The 22,678-nt window shown below is 38.4% G+C and overlaps 1 protein-coding gene across 1 annotated transcript in view; it reads left to right on the plus strand.

The window, feature by feature from the left end:
• Positions 1–1,725: 1,725 nt before the first annotated feature.
• The window catches only part of LARP4B (La ribonucleoprotein 4B), a 44,872-nt gene continuing 23,919 nt past the window's right edge, over positions 1,726–22,678 (plus strand). Inside the window, exons 1-4 of the mRNA XM_057382224.1 lie at positions 1,726–1,839; positions 9,258–9,392; positions 21,500–21,647; positions 21,832–21,993. Of these exons, the coding sequence (XP_057238207.1) occupies positions 1,837–1,839; positions 9,258–9,392; positions 21,500–21,647; positions 21,832–21,993 (448 nt within the window). The 5' untranslated portion in view covers positions 1,726–1,836. The remainder of the gene's footprint in view (positions 1,840–9,257; positions 9,393–21,499; positions 21,648–21,831; positions 21,994–22,678) is intronic.

Below are 22,678 nucleotides of genomic sequence, written 5' to 3' on the forward strand. Positions count from 1 at the left end.
CCAACACTTTCCTTTGTATTGCCTCTGCTGTGACTTTTGCTTGCGGATCAGAATCTTGCTGTGCTGGGCACTGCAAGCACAGGCTGTTGCCTTGTAGCTTAGGCAAGGGTAACAGGTAAATGCAAATAGGAGTGTTACAAGAAATTAACATGAGCAGTGGGTTGGTATAATATGTGATGCCTGTACTCTGATGAGAACTAAATCAGTTTTTAAAATTTATTAATTGAAGAAAAGGTGTTGCAGAAGGAGGGAGCTTCTATCACATTCTGCAGTCTCTCGTAACCCATGTTAATATGGCATAAATATAARGGGGTTTATATACTTAGTCATTATTTAGACTGGCTGGTTTTAGAAGATTATATGAAAAATTAGTCTGCCTTTATGTTCGGGCTCATTTAACAAATGTATTCCAAATGTCGTTTGGAAGCAGAGGCAGATATGAAGAGTGCAGAGTGTGGGGTTCAGCTCCGAGCYTGTCCTTTAATAAGTTCTTTAAAGCATTGTTTCTCCTGTATTTAGGCTTGGTTTTCTGAGTATTTCAGTGCAGAAGACCAGTGGTTTGCACTGGCCTGTCTTTTCACTCTTTAATTCAGCGCAGGCAGTCTGAAATCTGCTGGGGTTTCTYTTGTGAAAGTCCTGGTTACTGTAGCCTTTGCTTTCCTTTTTTGTTTGGTTTTTTTCAATTATTGTAGGAAGTACCTGTGATGCTTTGTAGCAAAAGTAATAGCTGCAGTAGCAGCGTGATGTGGACTCCAGCTGTTCAGTTCCACTCAGAGCTGGAGTAGTTGGTTTGCAGTGCTCTGCTCCTCTGTTTTCCGGGAGGACCGAAGGATTCGTGCCATTAAGTGTTAAGCTTGGGTCCTCTCTCCTCTACTGCTCTTCTGGTGGTCACAGAAGTACAGTGCCTATGCAGACAACTACTGTGTAGTTCTCTGTTTAACTGGAGAAGGGGGTCTTGTTCAAATGTRTTTAGATTCTGTTCTTGCTGGTGATGTCTTCTGTCCTGGAAAAGTAAAAAGTGGCGCCAGAGCTGGGAGGTAGGGAGGAAGTCAAATGTTSACAAATATAAGGAAGTGCAAGTGATGGAGCATTTTAGAGGAAAATCATTATAGTTTGAGGTACACATCTAATGTACTTGAGTGACAAATTCCTGGTCTCTTTCCTGAGAAAGTTAAAAGACCTTTTCCCTTCAGTGTGAGATGTTTTCTGCTTTTTGTAGGCCTTGTAACAAATGTGGAAGGTGTGATTCTACAGTCAGCTTAGCAAGAGAGAATGGGGTTATGGAGAACTATGATCGTAATTAATTTATATTAAATTAACTTCCCGCCTTTCATTTCAGAATTGTCATGATTTGGCTGAGCTGCCAGCAATTTAACTCTGCCATTTGAGGGGTTGCYTAGAAAATGCACAATGGAGCGAGTTGAGAGGTGTATTTTAATTAGGTGTGGTACTTTTTGAAATCGTCATCTGATAAATATCTTATCTAACACGATAGTTATAATAGAAATTAAATATACATCTTTATGAATAACCTGCAGGGTGTGTGCTGTTAGTCCACTCACAGTGAGGAAAACAAGCTTGTGGCTTTTTGATGGATGTGCAACATGAAGCAACTCCTGTTAATTAATGAGTTGGGTTTCCTAATGTAATGTGCTTCAGCCTGCAGTCAGGAGAGTGCTGCTTCAGACTTGAAAASTGAGAACAAGCCATAAGCAAACTGAAAACTGCTCATGACACAATCACACTTGTCTTCAAGGCACACGACGCTCTTATCAGGCACAAAAATTTCTTCCCAGTGGCTTATTCCTGCTTGGTASGCACTCCTGGTATTCTTAAATGGTAAGATTTTTGTTAGTTTATATACCACTAAACATCTGGTGTTTTGCATTACTGAGGAGGACCACAAGCTTCTTGGTCCACCTCTGGAGTGATGTTTGAGTGCACATCAGATASTAATTGCGTGTGAAGTTTAACTTCTTGGTGTGCAGGAGGGCTGTGGAAATGCTGTGAGAAACCTTTTGGTGTGGCAAAATTATTTCCTTTTCTTTAAGCACATATAATTAAAATACAGTGCATAAAAGGCTAGATACGAAAACGCTAATCATAATTGTTTGTTAGTGGCGGTCATCCTGTTTTCTTCTGTGCACTGTCAACATCTTGTTTGAGATGGTGAGGGTGTAAAACTGTAACTTTACCCTCTTCCCATTTTTCTTGCTCTTGACTGAAAGAGTTTTTGTATGCCTCTGTACAGAGTCCTTATCATTTACCAGTATCAGGTTTCTTCAGTATTTTATCACCTTTGTTTAGTAACTTGCTTCTTGGCATCTTTTGGACAGCTAATTACTGTAATGATCTGGATTTCTAGACTTGCAGAGTAATCAGTTCTGGTGTGCTCTTCATTGCATAGGTTTCTGTGTGAGTGAGAATGCTCAATAAATCATGAGAGTTGTGAATTGCTTGGGAAGCCTCACGCAAAAATGTTTCATAGATCTTTAAATAAAGAAATGCAGCATTCTCTTGAAATAGCAACTGTTTCTCTTGAAATCKCAGCCTTTCTTAGAGGAGAGACTACTAATTTTAAGGGATAATTAATAGAGTTGCAGAACAATTTTGGAGGCTATCAACCTAATAAATGACAGRATTTTTTTTAAAAAAACGACTTGTGAAGTAGATGCCGCAGCTCTAACTCATTTGAGCTTATGTTTTCTATCGAAGGATGTTAAAAAAAGAACAGCATTAWTGTTCTTCTGACACTGTATTTCTGCTAACATCTGCTTGCTTTGTGTGTTTTGAAATGCTTTGAGTCTGCCAGGCGTCCAGTCACAGGTTTGCCCCCAGTGCTTATGGCCGTGTTCTCTTCAGGAGCTCCAAAGTTGCAATATTCAAGGGAGTGCCAGGGCATAAGCAATTTTCTTGGCAGAAAGGAAAACTGAAACAAATCCAGTGATATTTTTCTTGGGTTTTTCGAAATCTAACTTTCCAGCTACCATGATGGCATATAAACTGGATGCATGTACATTTTGAAACCTTCATTGTACACACTTGCATAAATCACGATAAATCACTGGGTCTAAACACTAAACTCCAGAGGTGAATTTTCAACTTTTTCCCCAGCTGTTTAGCTAATCAGCAGTTAAATTGAGAACTTGTGATGATTTTTAATAGTAGTGCATTCAAGACTTCTGTAGACACATGCTGTGACTAAATATTTATGTCGTGTCAGCTTTTTAATTGCTGTTGTGTAATAGAGATTTTACAACTGATGTAGGCACAGTGATGATTGCRGAGATGGCCACAAACAGATATGCTTTTGGTGTTGTTAGATTTCTCATTCGCAGCTATTTTATCCACTGTGGTAATGGAATTTCTTCAAAGTATATTTTATTTTAAATAATGCCATCCTTTGAAAGCTAGATTGCTTGTCATATCCGCTTTGTAAAGAAACTGATTTCCTAGTTTAAGGGAAAAGATGGAAACCCCCAAGTTCTGGCGAAGGTTTTCTTTGTAAGCAGGATACAGCTTGGATGATGTTATTCATCTACAGACTGGTAACATGTGCCCCATGCAGCTGGATGATGGGGCAACTCTAACAGCTGAGATATTTTTTTGAAAGTATTCTAKAACAGCCACCTGATGAAAACTGAAAGTTTGTATCACTGCTTATAATGCTAAGAGGGAAACTTCCAGCTTTTCAGAATTAGGGTTTTTCCAATTTCTCTTGATGATGCTCTATAAGCTTAACCATATATCCTCTTATCTGACTTGGCAGCTTTACTGGGATGGAGAACATAATTAACTATTGACATATTACACATGCTTTGGGTATTCATGAGCATGGTGAAATTGATAAGGAGAAGTTAAACTTTGTTTAAAGAGGAGTTAATGTATTAAATTTGTAGCATACTTTTGGAAAAGGCATCTCTTATTTCTCATAAATGCCTATGTGATGTCTTCAGCAGGTGCTAAAACTTCTCAGAGCCGAGGTCAGTGGTAGCTCTGATTACCTCTGCTGTGCTGTCCTTATCCTCATGGGTACATAAATGTGTGGTAGTTGGTGAGAAAGTATGCTCTCTCACAATAGAAAGACGGTCTCTGACCTGCAGCTGGAAGTTTGTTATGAGTATTAAGTTAAGCAATGCACCTCTGTTTGGAAAATATTTTAAGCTTTCTCATGTTACTGAAGTGTACTTCTGTATTAGCCTTGTGAAAATTTTATCTTAATCTGTGTTTAAAGTTTCTAAAATGTTTGCTAAGAAGAATTCTGYGCAAAGCCAAACTCAGATCTATTTTTGTTTGTACTTGCTGGAAGAGCAGTGAAAAGTTCTTTTATWCTAGTGAGCTTTTTTGTTTTATGGTGTTGCTGTTTGCAGGGTGAAAGTTAGTTGTCAGCACTTGCATTTGAAAATCTCTTTTTAAGGGCTGATTACTCTGGGCTGAAAGTTGGCAGGCAAGATCTCAGCCCTAGAGCATTGTTTGGGGTTTTGCATGTTTTTAAATAACAGATCTATCTGACTGATTTGATTGAGAGAAGGCATGCTGCTGCTCAGACTCTGGTAACTCTAGACAGTGAAACAGACTACAGAAAAGCACACTTTGAATATGAATTAGAAAAATCAGAGATGACTGCTAATGAAAGCAGGAGGATTGGGGGCTGCACTCCCAGGAGGCTTTTGGGGAGGTCGGCAAGAGCAGTGATGGTTTTGTTTGCTTTGTAACAATCAAGTAGATAGATGTCTTTTCCAAAGTATTTGCAAGGTTGTGGTGTATGTGGATGCAGTGTGTTTATAAATACCTTCAGACAGTTGCACATTAACTCTGCCCGTACTAAGATACCTAAATCTGCACTAAAATGCAGTGTAAAGGTTAGTCTGATGTTGGCACCACACTAACACACACGTGTGGCTTTTGGATGAGAGCAGTCCCAGCTCTGCTTGCCTTGGCACCCAGACAAGAGTGATCATGTGGTTATGTGCACTTATCTGTATAGTCATCCTGTGGCCCAGATATCTGGTATCTTCTGAAATGATGGAATTCTTACAACAAGATGGTTTTGAAAATACTTGACAGTAAAAAACCCATGCTGTCAGCTTTAAAAAACACAAAACTCTAAAAYCCCAAAAAGCCAACCAAAAAAAATCACACAAAAACCTCAAAACAAAAATCGACCTCTCCCCTCTAACAAACCCCATATCTTTCTGTTTGTCAAGGTGGTTGTGAATGTTGCAGAGTGAAACCAGTGGGCTGAAATTACTGTGTTGCTCAACCAGGTGGTCTCAGTCTCACCTGAAAATATTCTTGTAACTCCTGAGATTACCCACTGACCAGGTGTTCACAGGGACAGATCTGTCCAAGTGAWGGGTGACTGCCCCCATCACCCTCAAATTAATGCGTAAAAAAGGGGTAATAAGGCACTCTTCCCCTTCCTGCTGCAATTACTAGTTTTGCAGATTGAGCAGTGCATTACAGTTTTGGAGAAAGCAGACATGATTGAATATTTTGTAGTTTCTAAAAAAGTTATTTACCTGTATTTTAAATGTCTCTGTCTCGCCTGCTTATAAAACAAAGTTTGGACTACTTTTGATAAAACTGAATAAAATATATGCAGTTTCTATTGGGATAGGGGGTTGTCGAAATAATYTGAATGTCTGTAAAAGAGTTAAGAGCAAAGTTACTCTCAAGCTTGTGAGCTTAATTCATCACTCGATGATGACCAAATGGCAAGCCAGAAGGAAACAATGATTTACTATATGCATTTACAGAATTGAAATTACTGGGTGCTTCCAAATCAGTGTAACACTGGCACAGGTTGCCCAGAGAAGTGGTGGATGCACCATCCCTGGAAACATTCAAGGTCAGGTTTGTCAGGGCGCTGAGCAACCTGATCTAGTTGAAGATGATCCCGCTTACTGCAGAGGAGCTGGACTAGATGACCTTGAAAAGGCCCCTTTCAACTAAAAAACTGCTCTGTGATTCTGCGATGCAAAAATTGTCATTTGATTCTAGTAGCTCAGTGTTCTGCTGTAGGTAGTACTATCTCTATCCCAAACGGGTTTGCCAACTTGCTTTTTTCTCTTGAATGTCTCCTGCTTATTGCAGCAACATGTATTTATGCAAAGATACATTGAACTGCTGAATGTCAAAACCTATCTTTTAAAGTCATGGACAAGTCTTCAGCTGGATGATAATTTTTATTGTGGCATTAAAATGCCCCATTTAACTTGTCACTAATTTGACTGATAAACTCTTTCAAACAGTGAATCCTTACCTGTGGTTTCTAGAATTGCCAGCTATTGATTGTGGTTTGTGTAAATAAGCTTGTATATGAAGATATATATCAATACTAATGAAAAATATATTTAAACTTATCCTGTGGAGAGCCTTTAACATTTTGTGATTTTTATTGTTTTTCTCTTTCTGAAGTAACACTGCCTTTTTCTACACCCCCTTTATTCTCTAACATGATAGTCATGGGWGTCTGCAGTCATGTAGGTTTTGTTCTCTAGGAGTATAGTAAGTGGCAGCTCTATAGTAGAAAAGGTGGCGTTAACTTTCCACAACAGCCCTGCATGTGGAGTCATTCTGAAGTATCTTACAACCGATGGGATTTTGCAGCTGAGCACTTGACATTCTGCAGAGTTCTAGCAGTGAGATATATTAAGTGAGGAAAATTGCAACAGAGACTCCCTCCTTTTGTGTTAGGGATCTTTCTGTATGGCTTACCCGTTTGCAGAAAGCCARTAGCTGATCGTTGTTAAAATCATGGGATTTGGAAAGCAGGTTTTATCCTCTTCAAAGAAATTACTTCATCGCTGTTGTTTGGAATGCCATTTTGATCCTTAATGACCAAAATTCAACTTAAATATATAGGTTTGACATTGTAATTACTAAAAATAATTTGTTTACAAGGGGAGTGGATTTAGTGTGGTGTGTATCACAGCAAATCTGTGTATCTAATGAGAATATGATTATTAGTCTTAGTGCAAACAAAGTTACCTAGAGCTTCAATCTAGACTTGGCCTGTGATAAGCATCTTGCGTGATCTCATCTAATGGACTTCTGAAAAGCAGTAGAATGATATGCTGCTCTAATTGCTGGTGGCTTGCCCAAGAAATTTGAAGTTGCAATGTACACATTGCAGTTGTGTGTTGTCAGGTTGGCTGACAACTTGTCTGCCCTGAGCTGGAATTAATTTAGCTGGATATTTTGTGCTTAATGGCCAGTCAGCAAACTCTTTAATGGATGTGTGTGTAGTGGAACTTCTTGATTGATAGACTTACATGTTTGTAGTTGTTGCCCTTCCTTTATCCATAGACTTACAAAGTTCTTGTGCTAACACTGTGTGACAGAGAATGGAAGAGGTTGCAGCATCATTCTGGACAGGCTCATCGTAGAAGGAAATGGGAATATGTGAGATAAGTAGGTGATAGAATGATGTGAAGAGATGCCTTGACATTGATTTGGGGATCAAAATGCTGAGTAGTTTGGGGATCAAAATGCTGATCTAAAGTCTATGTAGCAGTGGAAGCTACATAGAGTGAACATGAAATGAGTAAGGAGTCTTGGGCTCTTTTTACAAAAAAAAAAAATAATCCAAAATTTTGAAAGGCTAAACACAATTTCTTTAAAAAGCATTAACTGAAGTGTTCCCCAAGTCTCTTAGACATTTTGCTCAGTGTTAGTGTTCAGTGCCTACATCTTCCCATGCATGGCTTTGAGCAACACAGAGTCTGCCTTTATTTAATACTGCTTTTGAAAAATTGCTTTCATCCTGAGGTTGATTTTTGGTTATTTTGTGAAGTACAAACATCCTGAATGAATTCCAGACTTATTGCATAGCCTGTGAATATATTTATATGTATGTAACAGTGTATGTGAGGGATAGTATAATTTTTTAGTTTCATTTTTGTGGATTTTTGTCTGTGCCATTTCTTCCTTACTTAAGTAGTTTCTGTTCCAAACTGACAGACAGAGGATCAGGAAAAGAAAYTTCTGAGAATTTAACAATGACAATAGTACATGTGTTTCTTTTGAAAACATGTTTTTCGTGCTGACTTTACAGCAGTCGCATGAAGTGATAAGCAACTTTTTATGAAAGCTGAAATGTTCATCTTCTTGGGGATGTCAGTGTATTTGTTTCCTTAACTGTATGTACAAAATAACATTTGCATAATCCTGTAATACAGGTGCTTGAATCAGTTAGTAGCTGAACGCAGTAATTTTATATGAAAATTTTGGAGTGTATTCAGTCACTTGTATTTGGCATTTGCTGCTGTCCATTTCAAAATATAGTGTAAAGGAGATTCCATGGAAGGTCATAATGCCATAGTCTGAAAGAAAGACTTCTTAACTCCAGTCTTGGAGTCAAGGTAGCCTAAAATGAATTTATTTTCCTAAGAATGGAACAATGCAGTTAATTTCTATGTGCTGCAAATCTTTACATTTTTGTTTTAAGGAGATTGTAAGAAGTTTGGTGTCACCAACTCCAAGGCAATAAATTTCTCTCACGCATTGTTACAGATGCAGTACTGGAATTTCCGTGTGAATAAGAAACTAAAAGGATTTTAGATCTCTTTAGAAAAGAAAAAGGCTTATTTTCACACCCCAATATTTACTTGGAGACTTCATGCTTTAAATTAGCTTTTATTGTTTTTCAAAGACTTTCTTTCAGCAATAACAATATTAAAAATAGCATCAAATTTCAAAGCAAAGTTACTATCAGACTTTCAACTCTACTCAGTTCTTYACTTCTTTAATCAAATAAAATAAGATTTTGGGATGATAGAGCAGAAGAACTGGTTGAGCATTACTAGTTTAGCGGAACTGTTGTAACATATTTCTTAAATTTTGCAAAGATAAAGTGACCATCAAAGTAGTTACAGAAGACAAAYGTTAGTTTGTGACTAAATGCCTTCTTAGTGAATGGAGTCTGCCAGGTGTTATGAAGAAGTCATGGTTTGAAATCCAGCCTGAATAATTAAGGTGAGAATCAAGAGAAACTTTCCCAATGGAATTTCCCTGCCTAGTTCTGGGGCAAGGGTTCATCTGTAATCCCAAGGCAGCCAGTGACTGGGAACTGAGTTTATCTGCAGGATTGCTTTATCCTCGTCTTCTTTTTCTCTGGATGCATAATCCCGATTGTATGGTGTGGAAGTTCTTCGGATCCTTGTCTGAATCAGGATAATGTGTCTGGAGTGAGTGTGGGTTCTCGGGAATTTCAACAACCACTTACACAATCTTTTGTCTTCTAATTTCCGCAGCTTACAAAGGTGACCAGTAAAGTTCTCTCTGAGCAGCCAAAAAGCAGACAGCTCATGACTTCTGATCAGGACACTAAAGTTGTGGCTGAACCGCAGGTGCAGCAAGTACAAGAAGTTAAAGACGGTTCTCATCTAGTAAGTATTATAATTGCATGTTCCTCTAATGTAAGTGTGGTATGAAATGGTGTGTTTTCACTGTGTCTTAATCAAAATTGTAGGTCAGAATATTTTAGAAGACAGTTGGCTGACAGACAGCATCTGCAACAAAAGCAGAGCTTTTGGAGGTGGCTAACTCTCCATACTGAGTAGAAACCTCAACGTAGCTTTCCTTCAGCCCTATGGGGGGATTTAAATAAACTGCAAGCTACGGCAGTTTGCAGTCATTTAAGGTACAGGGCTTTTTAGGCTATGCAGGAATTKTATTAGCAATCTTGAATTAGGCTCGCGCTCAGACATTGCCGTGTGAGGAAAATGCAGGGAATGCACTTTGTATGTATGTGTACTTGAAAAAAGCACAAACCYGTACAAGCAGGAATTCGCAATCTGTAACAGGGATTTCACTCAGTCAGTTCTGCCAAGTGGCACGTGCTGCTGTTGCTGTGCTGCTGTGCAGGATCCAGTAAGTGGCTTATGGGATGCTTTTKGGAGATCATACAGTAGATTGTACTTTGTGTATATATGTTGCAGTAAATGATACATATGTCTTCAGGAAGATTGAATACTTGATTTATATTGAAATATATTCAGATTTTCATATTTGTTAGCTCTWTATTGGGAGGAATGTTTCCACTTGGGACATCTTGAAGGGTTTGGTTCCCAGTATATGTTCTGACAGGCAATTTGCTTGTGCTGATGCTTCCTGCTGCCAACTAACCTTGCAGCAAGCACTACGGAGCATTTTGAAAAACACTCTAAACTTGTGCTTTTCTTTGCTAAACAAGGTGGTGGAGTTWTTGTTTGTTCTTCCCCCTCTATTTTTTAATTCTGAGTTCTCTTCTTTGTATTACGTTTCTCAGATGTGAATTTTTACTTACCTGACAGTAGAGGAAAACGTTAAACCTGGTTTTCTGTCGTAGTTCTGAAAGTTGAGCTTTTGTGATTTGCTGTCTTTTTTTTTTTTCTTCGTTATACTCAGAGCATTAATGCCAATAAACCAGTGTGTAAACTTGTGTAAGAGGCACTTGCATATTTTGCTTCAAAAGCTTGAAACTCTACGTGCATTTCAAGTGGTGCATTAGCATTAAAGGCAATTTAATTAGTCTTTACATGGATGCTAGTTCTTTTAATTTGGCATACTAGAATTTTTGTTAATAAAAATTGGATCTAAATCTTAATTCCCATTCTTCCCTGGTAATTTGGAGAAAGAGAGGGTAACCATTTCTTTAAACTTCAGAAAATCATACTGCTCCTTTCATGAGTAGAGAAGGCTGATGTGAATTTAGATGTCTTGGAATGTATCTGTAGTGCTATAATGGTACATTTCAAATAACTTGTTCATTTGGGATTAAAGCATTTCCTTGGCTGAATTCTTTATCCATAGAGGATGAGATGTACAGTTTATTAAACTTTGGAGTTATACCAGTATCATACTCTTATTAATGCACAGCATCAGGTCATTCTGTTGTATGAGCATCATTGCCAATRTGTTGTGTTAAAAGTGGTGTTTTCAAAATGGTCCCTTCTGTAATGCCATGCTTATGTGAGTGGGTTTTGCCGGTGCTTCAGGACTTCAATTGCAAGTTTGGGAACAAGGTTATGGTTGGGAGAAAAACTTTGTAGAGTAGAGGAAAAAGTTAGCAAACTAAAATCATTAAGACACTTCCATCTTCCCATAAATGTGATAGGAAGGAGAAGAAGTTCTGGAATCCTGACTCTATTGCCTTTAGCAAGTACATGCCTCAGGTAAAGTGAAAAGCTCTAGACTGCACAAAGGCATAGATGCATGTTTGTGCTGATCATTATTTCAGTATGCATTTGATACGTGGCCATACTGCCATGGCACCTAGTGAGGTTTCTAGGAGTCTTTTCATAATACAAGAAATGTGCTGTATTACATTCCCTAGCAGGTTTGACTGTGCTGTTCCACTGGAATCTCTTGATATGCCTAGTTCAAATGYTTTTGTTCAGGAAGGAAGTTATATAATTTCTCTGGGGAATTTTGATGCACTTCTGGTGGATCCTGTAAAAATGAGTAGTAGGCTAGTTCTTAATCTGAAATGGTTATAAAATATCTTTCGGTTTCTCTTTGAGCAGTAACTAAATTTTTCTAATCATGACTTCAGTTTTTCTAGTATTTGGCAAGAACATAACTGAACACATTCTACTGTGAGTAATGCTGAAGAGGTAATCAGTAGTGACTAAATTAAAATGAAAGTTTTGGTGTTGTGATGGAATCCTTCAGAAATCACATTCTAGGGTTGCTGCYTAAAGGTACACAGGTCATTTGTTTACTAACATTTTTCAAAGTCTTAACCTCATACTGAGGAAGACAGTCTTCTGCCTTGATGTAGCTATTTAATGAATGTGTATGTAGATCAGTCACAAGCCTGATGGGTATGTGGTTCATTTCCAAGATAACCATTCTTGAATTTGGCTGATTTTAGTGGTATTTAACAGCAGAATTTCGGTCATTTTGCACTCGAATAATTTGAAGGAAATTGGTAACTTGATGATCCTCATTAATTTCTTGTCGATAGTAGCTTACATTTACACAGTGGAAGTGCATACCTTAGATGATGCTAGCAGATTCTTAGCTTTGGGAGTTAAATATGCTGGTTTTTCAACTTCTTTAACTTAGGGTTGGGCTTTATCACTTCAGGTGACATCTGTCAGTGTTTGTACTCTGATTGACAATTAGTCTTTTTGAGAAAGCCCTTGTTAGGCTGGACACAAGAGTCAGCATTTAAGAAATATTTCACGCCAGTTTAATTCACTTCTGTGTTTTCTTTCCAATGCTTTGGTGCTAGAATTAGACWCTGAGGGAAGAGGCTAAGACCCAAATCCTGTGGTGGAGGTAGTTTGTATGTCCTGTCTCTGCAGACAGGATTTAACTCACCTTTAGTGCTAAAGTGCACAGTCTTTTTTCCTTGTTTGTTGAGCCTAAACTCTTCCTTGGCCATGTTTGCCTTTGAATGCGTGGCCTCACAGACCACTTTCCAAGGGCCAGAGAATTTTCTTCCCGTGATTAGCCAAATTGAAAACCTGAATGTAACTTTAGAAGGAATTCTTGTCATCAAGCAACAAGTTCTGCAAACGTGTGCTCCAGTACAGGATATTACAGTGGGGCTGTTTAAACTTGCTGTCTGATTGCAATATGAGCATCACTCATTTTTTCCCTAGCTAATAATTATCAGGTGCTGACATGAGTTTCTGTTAATGGGAATTCAAATCTGTGTGGTAAACTGATTTTTGTCAATGCTTATAGGTATTGCAAGTACAAGTTCAATCATATTGTTTGTTCTAAGCAGAAGAAAAATGACTATAAGTTCTTGAAAGATACCACTTAATTGTACTTCCCAAAAATGTTTTTCTTAAGAAGTACTATAAAAGAATGCCTTGAGCTTATTGCTGCTAGGTTATGTTGCTCAAAAATCCTTTTGCAGCCCATTCAAGAATAAGCCTCAGAATAAAAAAGAACTGAGGAAATTAGATTTACCAGTTTAATACAGGACCATGTCCTCAGTGAAAATTCAGTATGCCACATAATCCTCAGATCATTTGACAATACACAGTATTACGTCCAGTATGCACCAATTTGAAGTAGCAGTTTGTACAATGAGTAGGTGGCATTAATAATTCAAGAGATCATGACTAGCTTTTAAACAAGAAATGAGAGAATTAGACCTTAAACTGGACATGTATACCATCAGCATCATGAGGGAGCAATATTGGTCTTTCTTTCATGTTATTGTAGATTTWGACCATAAGTGAATAGGCCATAGGAATAGTTTTGTACCTGTAGGTGGCTTCTAATGCTCTTGTTTATTTGTTTCAATGYGTAGAATGTGTACTTAAACTCTTAGCAGTCAATGAACCATGTTATATTGGAAGGAAAGTTAAGCAATTTGACCAGCTGTTCTCAGAAGTCTGTAGTAGTGTCATTGCAATATCCATTGTGATGCTGCTCGGCTCTGTTCCCTTAACTGGTGGTGGTCATGGCATCAGGTATGGCTTGGAAGTGCAGCATAATCCCAGTTTCTTCAAGACTTATTACAATTGCATACCTTTATTATAGAAGAAAGAATAAAGGAAGTTAGATGTCAGTGGGTTGTAAGGACTGTTATGACTTGTGTTACTGTAACTTTAGATTGTTTTAAAACATATAGCCTATAAGGCTGTATCTGGGATAAATCCGTATTTCTTTGCAAAGAATAGGTACATGGAGAAATGAAAGATGGGTAAATATACTCATGTTAATAAGCATGTTGACTTCTTGCCTTCTGCATAGGTGTGTGCAGGACTAAATACCCATTAAGAAAAGTAATTGTTCAGGTTATGAAAGTGCAGCTTCAGAGCACTTTTATTTCATGGAGACAGAAAACCTGCTTAGGCTTTAAGTAGATGAGAAATACACCATAGCTAAAATATGCATGAACTGAAGGGGAAAAAAAAACCCCAACAAAATAACAAAACCTACTCCCAGCCCAGTTGGGCTCTGAAGTAGCAGAGCATGAACTCTGTTAAGTGCTTTTCAAGTCAGTGGCAGTGTTTAGCTTAGCCAGAAGGTGCCTTGGGTGATGTAGCATAACAAGAGCGGCGTTTTCTGCTTAAATTCATGTTGCCTTTTCTTTTCTTTCAAGTTGTGATCCCACAAATAGTATTGAGAAATTTGACTTAATGAATGTGCACTGTAGCTGCTTAAAAATAGATGTTATCCCTGGAACCCTAAGATAAAAACAAAAGAACAAGTACAAAATGTGCCTTTGCACATGAGAAGGGTATGGGAAAACTGGAATAAGTTTCTGCTTGTCTGAACTGCTTTCACCCCCTTTCTTCCCATTAGTTGATAGGAGAAGTGGTTGTTAACGCATTGGAAAAGTGGACTTTGCCCTGGTCTGTCTCTTAAAGACACTTACCTCCTCTCCAGAAAGCAAGAGCTAGTAACGGTTGAATCACAAAGGGAAAAATATTGCTRTTTGTTTATCTGATAAGGGAGTTTTCTGAATAGTTGTGAACTTTCTAAGTATTACTGTGACTTTAAGCTGACATGAAAAACGGTTAAATTGTTTGCTCATGGCATTTCTTAAAAAAAACTATTATAAGTAACTCCCTCCCCYTTTCCCTGTTCTCGGTTCCAGGGAATGCTAAAGTGAGGAGTGACTTGGCATAGTTTTCAGTCTGGATCCAAGCATGTTGAATAACTTTGTCCYACGGGAGAATTAAAAAAAATGCAGCAGATGGCAGCAATGATGCATCAGACTTCCTATCSTTAGGAACAGTGTAGCTGCAGGCACTTGGAGTCTTCCTGGGTTGGATAAGAGGCAGGGGGATGGTAGTTTTCCTCTGATCTTACTTTGCAGTTTCAAAGCAGACTTGCTGAAGAGGGGACAGATTTTTTAGCCAATTCAGCAATCTTTTATGGTCAGAGTTAGTGGAATATTAGTTGCCATAAGGTACACAGCTAATGGAGAAACAGCATTGAGTTCAATGTTTGTCTGAAAGAACATTTGAAATAGAGTCTAAGGGTCTGTCTTGTCTTACACTTTTATGTATTTTCAGTATCTTTTAAGTAGCGGAGTAAAGTGGTGCTGGAAATGTRCACTCTGTAAGGTCTCTGAAGGATGGGGTCCAAATCTGAAACAATAGCAGTGAGTTTGAGAAAAGGTCTGAGCAACATGAGGTGATGGAAAGGCAAAGAATTTTTTTATTTGGCTTTTATTTTTGAAGAAACAGAACCACTTTTTATTACCAACAAGAACTTACCGTAATAGAAGTATTTCAATATGTAAATATGTGTGTATAAAAATGGTTTAGTTGCTCTAAGGGCAAAAGGAATCTATAGAAGTACAACAATGAAAACTATACTGAGGACAGACTTCTGGAAGGAGCAGCATTCAGTCAAATTGCTTCTAAAATATTTTTTTTTTTTTTTAGTAAAAGGATACACAGTTTGTTTCTGAGGGTAAGAATATTTAATCCTGTCACAGTACCATGAGGTGGGTAAATGATCTTGAGGCCCCCTTGAGTGCTATTAGTCACTGAGGAATTCTGTATTCTTTTTTTTTTTTTTTCATGCGGATAACAAATTAAAAAAAAGGCTTGGAACAGAATTAGCTTCTGATAACGTACAATGACCGCTCAATGGAATACATGAGGTCTTATCTATCTTTAGCCTGTTTTTCCTAAAGAAGTAATCATGGTGTAGGTTCAGCTCTGGGGGAAGGGAGGAGAAAGAGAAAATGGTCCAAAATGCTTTTGGTTTGCACATGAGATTTAAACATGTAAAGCTAGAATGCATTTATTCTTGTATAAAAGGTCRGAGTTATATTAAATATGAAGACATAATTTCTGGCACACAGGGGCATTGTCAAAGATGTCATTTAAATATTTTAATGATTTGGATGAACGGAACTTTTTAGGAATTCAACAATTGAAGTTCATAAGACTCAGTAATACTTGTAAACAGACTAATCTCATTAGAAGGAGTATTTGGCTTGAATATTACAGTGTATATGATGAAATACTGAAACATTGCTCAGCARCTGGGATTTGGACTTTGAGTGGCAATGACATATGAACCCCTGCATGGTTTTTAAGTGTGCTATTTTTGGCAGTTGGGTGTTGGCTTGTCTCCTCAGTAGCCATAGAAAGTTAGTGTAAAGAGGAAGGTGATTTGCAATGAGAAGACCCTCTGACACTACTTATTAAGCATGGGCTGCTGCTTCAGCAAAGAGTTGAGTAACAGCACGAGTGAGGAGAAAACCAGCTTGTTACAAAAATCTGTGGAAGAGGAAGCACCAAAGTCAAGGATAAGTACAACTTTATCTTCAATTTTTGGAGCTGTGGAAAGCCAGGATCTACATACAGTGGGAAGGACAGTTAATGGGGCAGCTGCAACAGTTGGCATCGAACGCATTTGTAGCGAGGATTGTGCGGCGTCAGAATCTAAATCTGGCTTTTGGGGTAGAAAAGCAAAATATTCSTCATATAACAGCATGGGGAATACTCCCCATGGGAGCCTTAGGAAGCCATATGGCAGACCTTTTAGCTTCTTTAATTCCTTTAGTCACCTCTTGAAAGTCTCGGGTACATATGGAAATCTGCAGAAAAGTGAAGAAAAGAAAGATAGGGTTATTAAAAAAAGTGCGTCTAAAAAATCTAGTAGCAATGGTCAGCACATGAACAATATAGAAAATATTAATAGCAATATTAATAATGAAAATGTAGCTGCACAAGAGCATTGCTTGTTTGATTGTACTCCTAATTCACATGTCCCAGGCATAGTAGACAAAGGCTTACAGAGTGATATTTCCTTAAATAGAAATTCTCTGGAGGATTGTGCAGTTACRTGTGACTATTCAAGGCAAAATGAACCAACAGTAATTGGTGAGGACAGCAAGAGTGACAGCTTACAGAAAGTTTCGAGTTCATATGGAGAGATGTCTGCAACGTTTTCCTATCTTGATGTTGACAACAATCAAAATGKGAAAGACAAGGAGTTTTACAGTATTTGTGTTGTAGATGCTGAAGATCTGAAAGGGGATGAAGAGGTGCCAGCTACTGTGCATGAAGAGACTGCAGCAGACATAGATAACTCAGCTGTTACTGAAGAAGGAATGTGYACCATGGCACGACCTCTAGACACTGGCAAGGAATTTCCAGTGCAGCAATTGGCACGAGTGGAAGCTAAGTTTAATTCACAGAAAGAACTGTGTGAATGTAAAAAAGAGGCTAGGTCAAACATGGAGAAAAAGGGTACAAAAGAATATTGTAGCCTAGACATCCAATRTTCTTTTGATAACTTACTGACTGACAGGTGTCAGGTGCATAGGTTAGATACTGACAGTACAGTTAAGGATATCTTAAGAGCAAAAGTGTCCGATGAAATCATCCCTGAGAATCAGCAGGAGGAAGTATACACCATGGGTAGTGCTGTCAGTTGGAATGAACCACTGCATACAAATTCTGATTCTGTAAAGCCTGTGGATGCTGCTGGAGAGGACCAATATAGCCCTAACTCAGAAAAGGTGAAAACCAGTGATTGTATTCCCAGTGTATTGTTGAACACTGGAGTATATAATTCAGGAAAAACTGAGGCAAGTAATCATTGTGATATTGCACCACTTGGTTTAAGTAGGCATTCCTCAAGTATTGTGGAGCAAATAAATACTAAACAGGTGGTAGAGAACATGGGGGGTAACTTTAAATTATCATTAGAGTTACATGAAATGGACGATGTAGAAAAACTTGCTAAAGAAGTCTGCTTTCTGGAGCCAGAAAGTGAAGTAAACGCAAATGTGGAAAAGAAAACGCTTGAGAGAACATATGGTGATAGCCAAACATTTGCATCAGACTCTAGTGAACATCACAGCATTTTTGAAGAATCCTTGAAAGAGGGAGAAAAATGCACAGGTACAATTTTGCTTAGCTGTGAAGCTTTGAACATGACTGAAATGCAGCTAAATTTGGAGGAAGGTTCTGATTTTCAAACTCACATTAAGGGTTGCACTGAAATCAAGATATCATCTGACGCTGCAAGCCACAATGGTGTGGAGAAAGATGTCTGTGTGATTGACACTGAACTAAGAGGTGACTTGCTTGAGGAAGCTGGTAACTTGAACAGAATTAGATCAGGGGTAAGTGATGGCACTTTGACATCTCATGAACTATATAACCCCAGCACAGATGAGGTGTTAGTAAAGGAAAACAGCCTGGAGTGTCAGGTTTCACAAGAGGCACCAGGGAATAAAGGTAAAGTATGCAAATATTCAAATTCAGATAACAAAACCAGTTTCTCTTCTGTGTCTGTGGAATGTGAGAATATGAAAAAAATAGACATGAGCTGTAGACAGGATGAACAACAGGATGTATGTTTCTTCCACGCAGTGGAAAATCAATGGAGTGCAGAGACTGAGTCAGCCAAAATAGCAGAGCATGTAGTAGAATCTGTAAAACAGACAGAATTTGAAGTTCCCCTAAAWGAGTCCATGGATAATAAGGCAGAAAATGTAAAACAGAATCTGGATGCTRACATTGTTAATTGTGATAAAGGCATCTTCAATTGCAATAAAGGCTTGGCTGACAGTCGGAATGCTCCCTCTGACTCCACTGTWACTGTGGTCATGGACAATTGTATGTACAAGAATGTAAAATTAAAAGATGACACTAAAAATTTGGAAGATACCAGTAAACTCATAAATAAAGATGATAATTTTTTGCCTTTATTGTATCAAAATGCATGTCCTCATGAGCATGACAAGCCAGCAGAGGAGCCAGAGTTATGTCACTGTGCCAGTCCAGAGCCAGTGGCTGGGGACTCCCAAGTTTCTGTCGAGTCTTTTACTGAAGAAAGATCAGAAACTCGTGAAGAAAGTATGCGTGATGTAAAGGAGTGTAATCTCCAGGGTTGTGAAGTTAACCAGTATGTCAGTGTCCATGCAGAGGAGAGCCACACTAGTTTTAGTTTATCAACTGGAAATCTAGACCCTTTTACCAGGAGGAATTCGAAGCAGTTGGAAGCCAAGACTACTGAACTGAAAAACACCAGTTACATATTAAATACTCAGATGAATGACTTGACCACAAGCTGGGAACAGATGCAGCCAGATCACAAGATTTTCTCAAACAAAGAGCTTGGAGTTTGTGTTGACCCAAAGCAGGTAGACAAATATGCTGCTACTCCTTCCTATGAAATACCCAGTGCCTCTCCTGGTGCCACAGGATTTCAGCAAGGCAGAGAGCAGTGCATGTTAGATCTGATGGAAGATGGATCAAGTGACCAGGAGCGCTCCTGTGACCTGGACAGACAAAATCCCCAAGTTGAAATGTGGTCACATGTCATCAATGTTCAGGCTGGCAATGCTGATTGGACAAATCAGCTGCTTTCTGACACGGTTCCCTCTGGCAATGGTGAATATCTGGTGGGCTTTTTATGGAATAATGCAGCTTCTAATGATACCATGAAGAATGACAGACTGTGTATAGTTAATGAAAACTTCCAGAATGAACCTGAAAATTTAACAAGTGCTTCATTCGCTGTGGAAACATACCCATATCAGCTGCTAGCACCAGAGTATGCTGGTACTTGGGGATGGCACAATAAAAACGAACTTGTAAGTATTCTGCAGAAGTGATTTGCTGTTAAAGCTTAAAGCTCAAGCCAGAAGTTTGACTRATCCAAGTCAAACTGTGGTTTCATTAGTTAAATAGATGTTATTTCCTGAACCTGATGACTCTCTTTCCTTTGCAAAACTGAAAGCTGTACAGAATGCAGAAGTTAAAAAATTTGCTGAATATTGATTTTTTTTTTGTTGTGTTTACTTTGTGTGAAAGTTTAATCCTTTGGCAAAGTAACTTGATTGCAGATYCTCAGTTTCAGCTGAACTTAAGATAAACACTTTAGCGTGCAGAAAGGAAGCTTTCTACAGACTGTTCATAGTGCTCTTTAACTTTGTATAGGAACAAATGTTTGTGGATTTCCTGAAGTTCTTGTTTGGTAGCAATTAGGAAATCTGTTGCTCACTTCTGGAGGTGAATAGTGCTGTAGAAAGGAGTGGCTGCAGGAGAAGTGAGAGAAATGAGCTAGGCTGGATCTTGGCTAACTGGGCTAAGAAATGAGCTAGGCTGGGTCTTGGCTAACTGGGCTAAGAAACAAGCAAAGCTGTCTGGACACAATCATGAGGTGCTCTGTAGACCCTGTTTGGGCAGGGAGGTCAGACTGGATGATCTCCAGTGGTCCTTCCAGCCTTTCCCACTTCACAAAAGTCAGCCTGTAGCAGCTGCTGCTCCTTTTCCTGCCCTGCTGAGCTCCCCTGATATTGTTCCCCTCATGGGCTGTGTTGGAGCAGCTGCTCTGACCTTGCCCAGCACTTGCAGTGTGGGCAATGGATTGTACTCAAGGCCATTTGCTCACTCCTGGGGGAGCTTCTTTTATTAAAAATGGAAACTGATGGATCTTGCTGTCATCTTTGAATCCTTACTATTCAAGTAGTTCTGTCAAACACTTCCATTTTTTGTAAGTTTTCTCTGTCATTCAAGAGATCTGTATGAGTCAAATTTTTTTGTTTGTTTGTTTTCTGGATATATTTTCTACACACTGATAGTAAGTATGTGAGTGCATGTGTTTAAGAAGATTTAAAACTTTGTGGGGTTTTGGAGTGTCTGTCTTTTAAACACTGAAACATTCCTACGATCTGTAAATACAGAAGGCAAATTTTTAATAAGCTTTTTTAGTGTGTCTTATCATAAGMAATACTCTTTCCCAGTATAATTATATGAAAACACTCCAAATATATTCTTGGTATGGAATAATTAAATACATTTTGCTCAGACATTAGCAAAATAAGAGAGAACCGTATCATATTACTATCAAAAAAATATTGTAGATGTTTGCACTGCAGAGAGCAATCTCTCTGAAGCACAGATGGAACCATTTATATGACAGTTGTATATAACCATATATAATCATTATTGTGTCCATTTCCAATCCAGGTTAAAGGAGATTAGTTTGAGATGATTTAACTGGATCTGGTAATTCATTTTTTCTGTCCTAATGGTCTGTTCCTCCTCTTAAAGTAATGAGAGAAGCTATCATGCATGTCTTATTGCTTTCAGTTTTCCAGAACGTCTCATCAAAACTGTTACGTATTATAATTTCAGAAAAATCCCTGTACTTTTATATTTTCTTGGTTTTTTTTTAATGCCATTTTGCAGAAACAGGTAGAGTAAGTGATATAGTCAGCATCAAGTTTTATATTCAAGAACTGCCTAGACTGAAGTCTAGGCCAAGTGCAGGCTGAGTTAGTCTGTTAAAGGCCAMGAATGAAATGTTTGTTGTCATCTGTTCTGCTTGGATAGCCTTTTCTGGTGGTTCTTAATCAGGAAAATTAATCCTGTGCAGCACAATTAATTTGTGTTTGTACCTGCAATGATTATGGGGATTCAGTGAATATATTCAGGTGTGAAAAAACATGACAGTGCAATCTTGAGTTGTATGTCTGCTACTGTTATTTGAAACTGTATGTTTSTATGTACCAGATGCCTGCTGTGCATCCACAAAATGCATAATCAATTTCTTTCTGCAGGAGTCAACCAAGGTTTCTGAGTTAAACCCCAATGCAAAGGTGTGGGGAAATCATATGCTACACTTGGAAGCAAGTGGTGCCACTGATGGTAGCGTGAGCAAAACGTGGGAAGAAATACCTGACCAGCCTCCAGATTCTTGTAAAGAAGGTATGAAAAGAATTTCTAGCTGTTGTTCATGCAGAAGGTAAAATTCAGTGTGGCACTGTCTCAATTTTAATTTTCTGTTAAAAGATTTAAAGCAAGTATATAAGCAGCCCCATTTCAGATGTAGTTATAATGATGATGTTGCTGTGACTTGGAAGAACATTTCTTGAGTGTGTTTATGCTGCAGGACTGGATGCCAACGGTGATGGCGACAAAAAGCATCAGAACGCGGTGCTGACAGAGCTGCCGGAGCCGTCCCCAGCTGTTCCGGGCTCAGAGCAGACGGATATGAACCCTTTGGCTCTCGATCATTCCGAGTATGAGTCTATGCATGAAACCACCCAGACAGGTAAGACAAAGTTCAGGTGTGCTTGGACTTAGTTTAAAAACAAACTAAACACAGATTTTSTGTTGAACAGCGAGCATCTAAAAAACTGAACCTTGCCAGGTTTTGGACAAGAAAGAAAGAGGAGACAGGGAAGGGAAATAATGGTTAGAACATGAGATGTATTTCTCAAGTGTTGGTGTTCTCTTCCTCAGAGTAGAACATGTGAAGGACAGCCTGGTGGGAGAAAATTAGAAGTTGCTTTAGGAAGAAGAAAGGCTAAGGAGAGCTGAATAAAAGGATGAAAGTTAGTGARGGGAAGTGTATAGAGGGCAATAGTGTGAAATACTCTTACACTTACATTTAYGCACACATATATTTACAATATGAATAATGTGCCACTAAATGTTTTAAATCTCTAAAAGCCCCACAAAACTTTTAATCTTTAAACWTTTCTTCCACTGACTCAATGAGTTTACCCTCTACTGACAATTGGTATATTGTCAGTACAATATGAGGTTCTGAAGTTCATGTTTTCCATGTGATAATTTTTTAACTTCCACATATAAGAAACAAATCAATTTCACCTTCTTAACCATAAGATTGTAAATCGATTACATATCTGTTCTTAGTAGAGTGGATATCTGCTGATACTCCATAACTACGTTTTTGAAAGTCTTCTCTGAATTAATGTGTTGGTAATTTAGAG

This window comes from Malurus melanocephalus, unplaced genomic scaffold (assembly GCF_030028575.1).
Source record: "Malurus melanocephalus ecotype Western Australia unplaced genomic scaffold, MMel_1.1 scaffold_556, whole genome shotgun sequence".
Classification (NCBI taxonomy): domain Eukaryota; kingdom Metazoa; phylum Chordata; class Aves; order Passeriformes; family Maluridae; genus Malurus; species Malurus melanocephalus.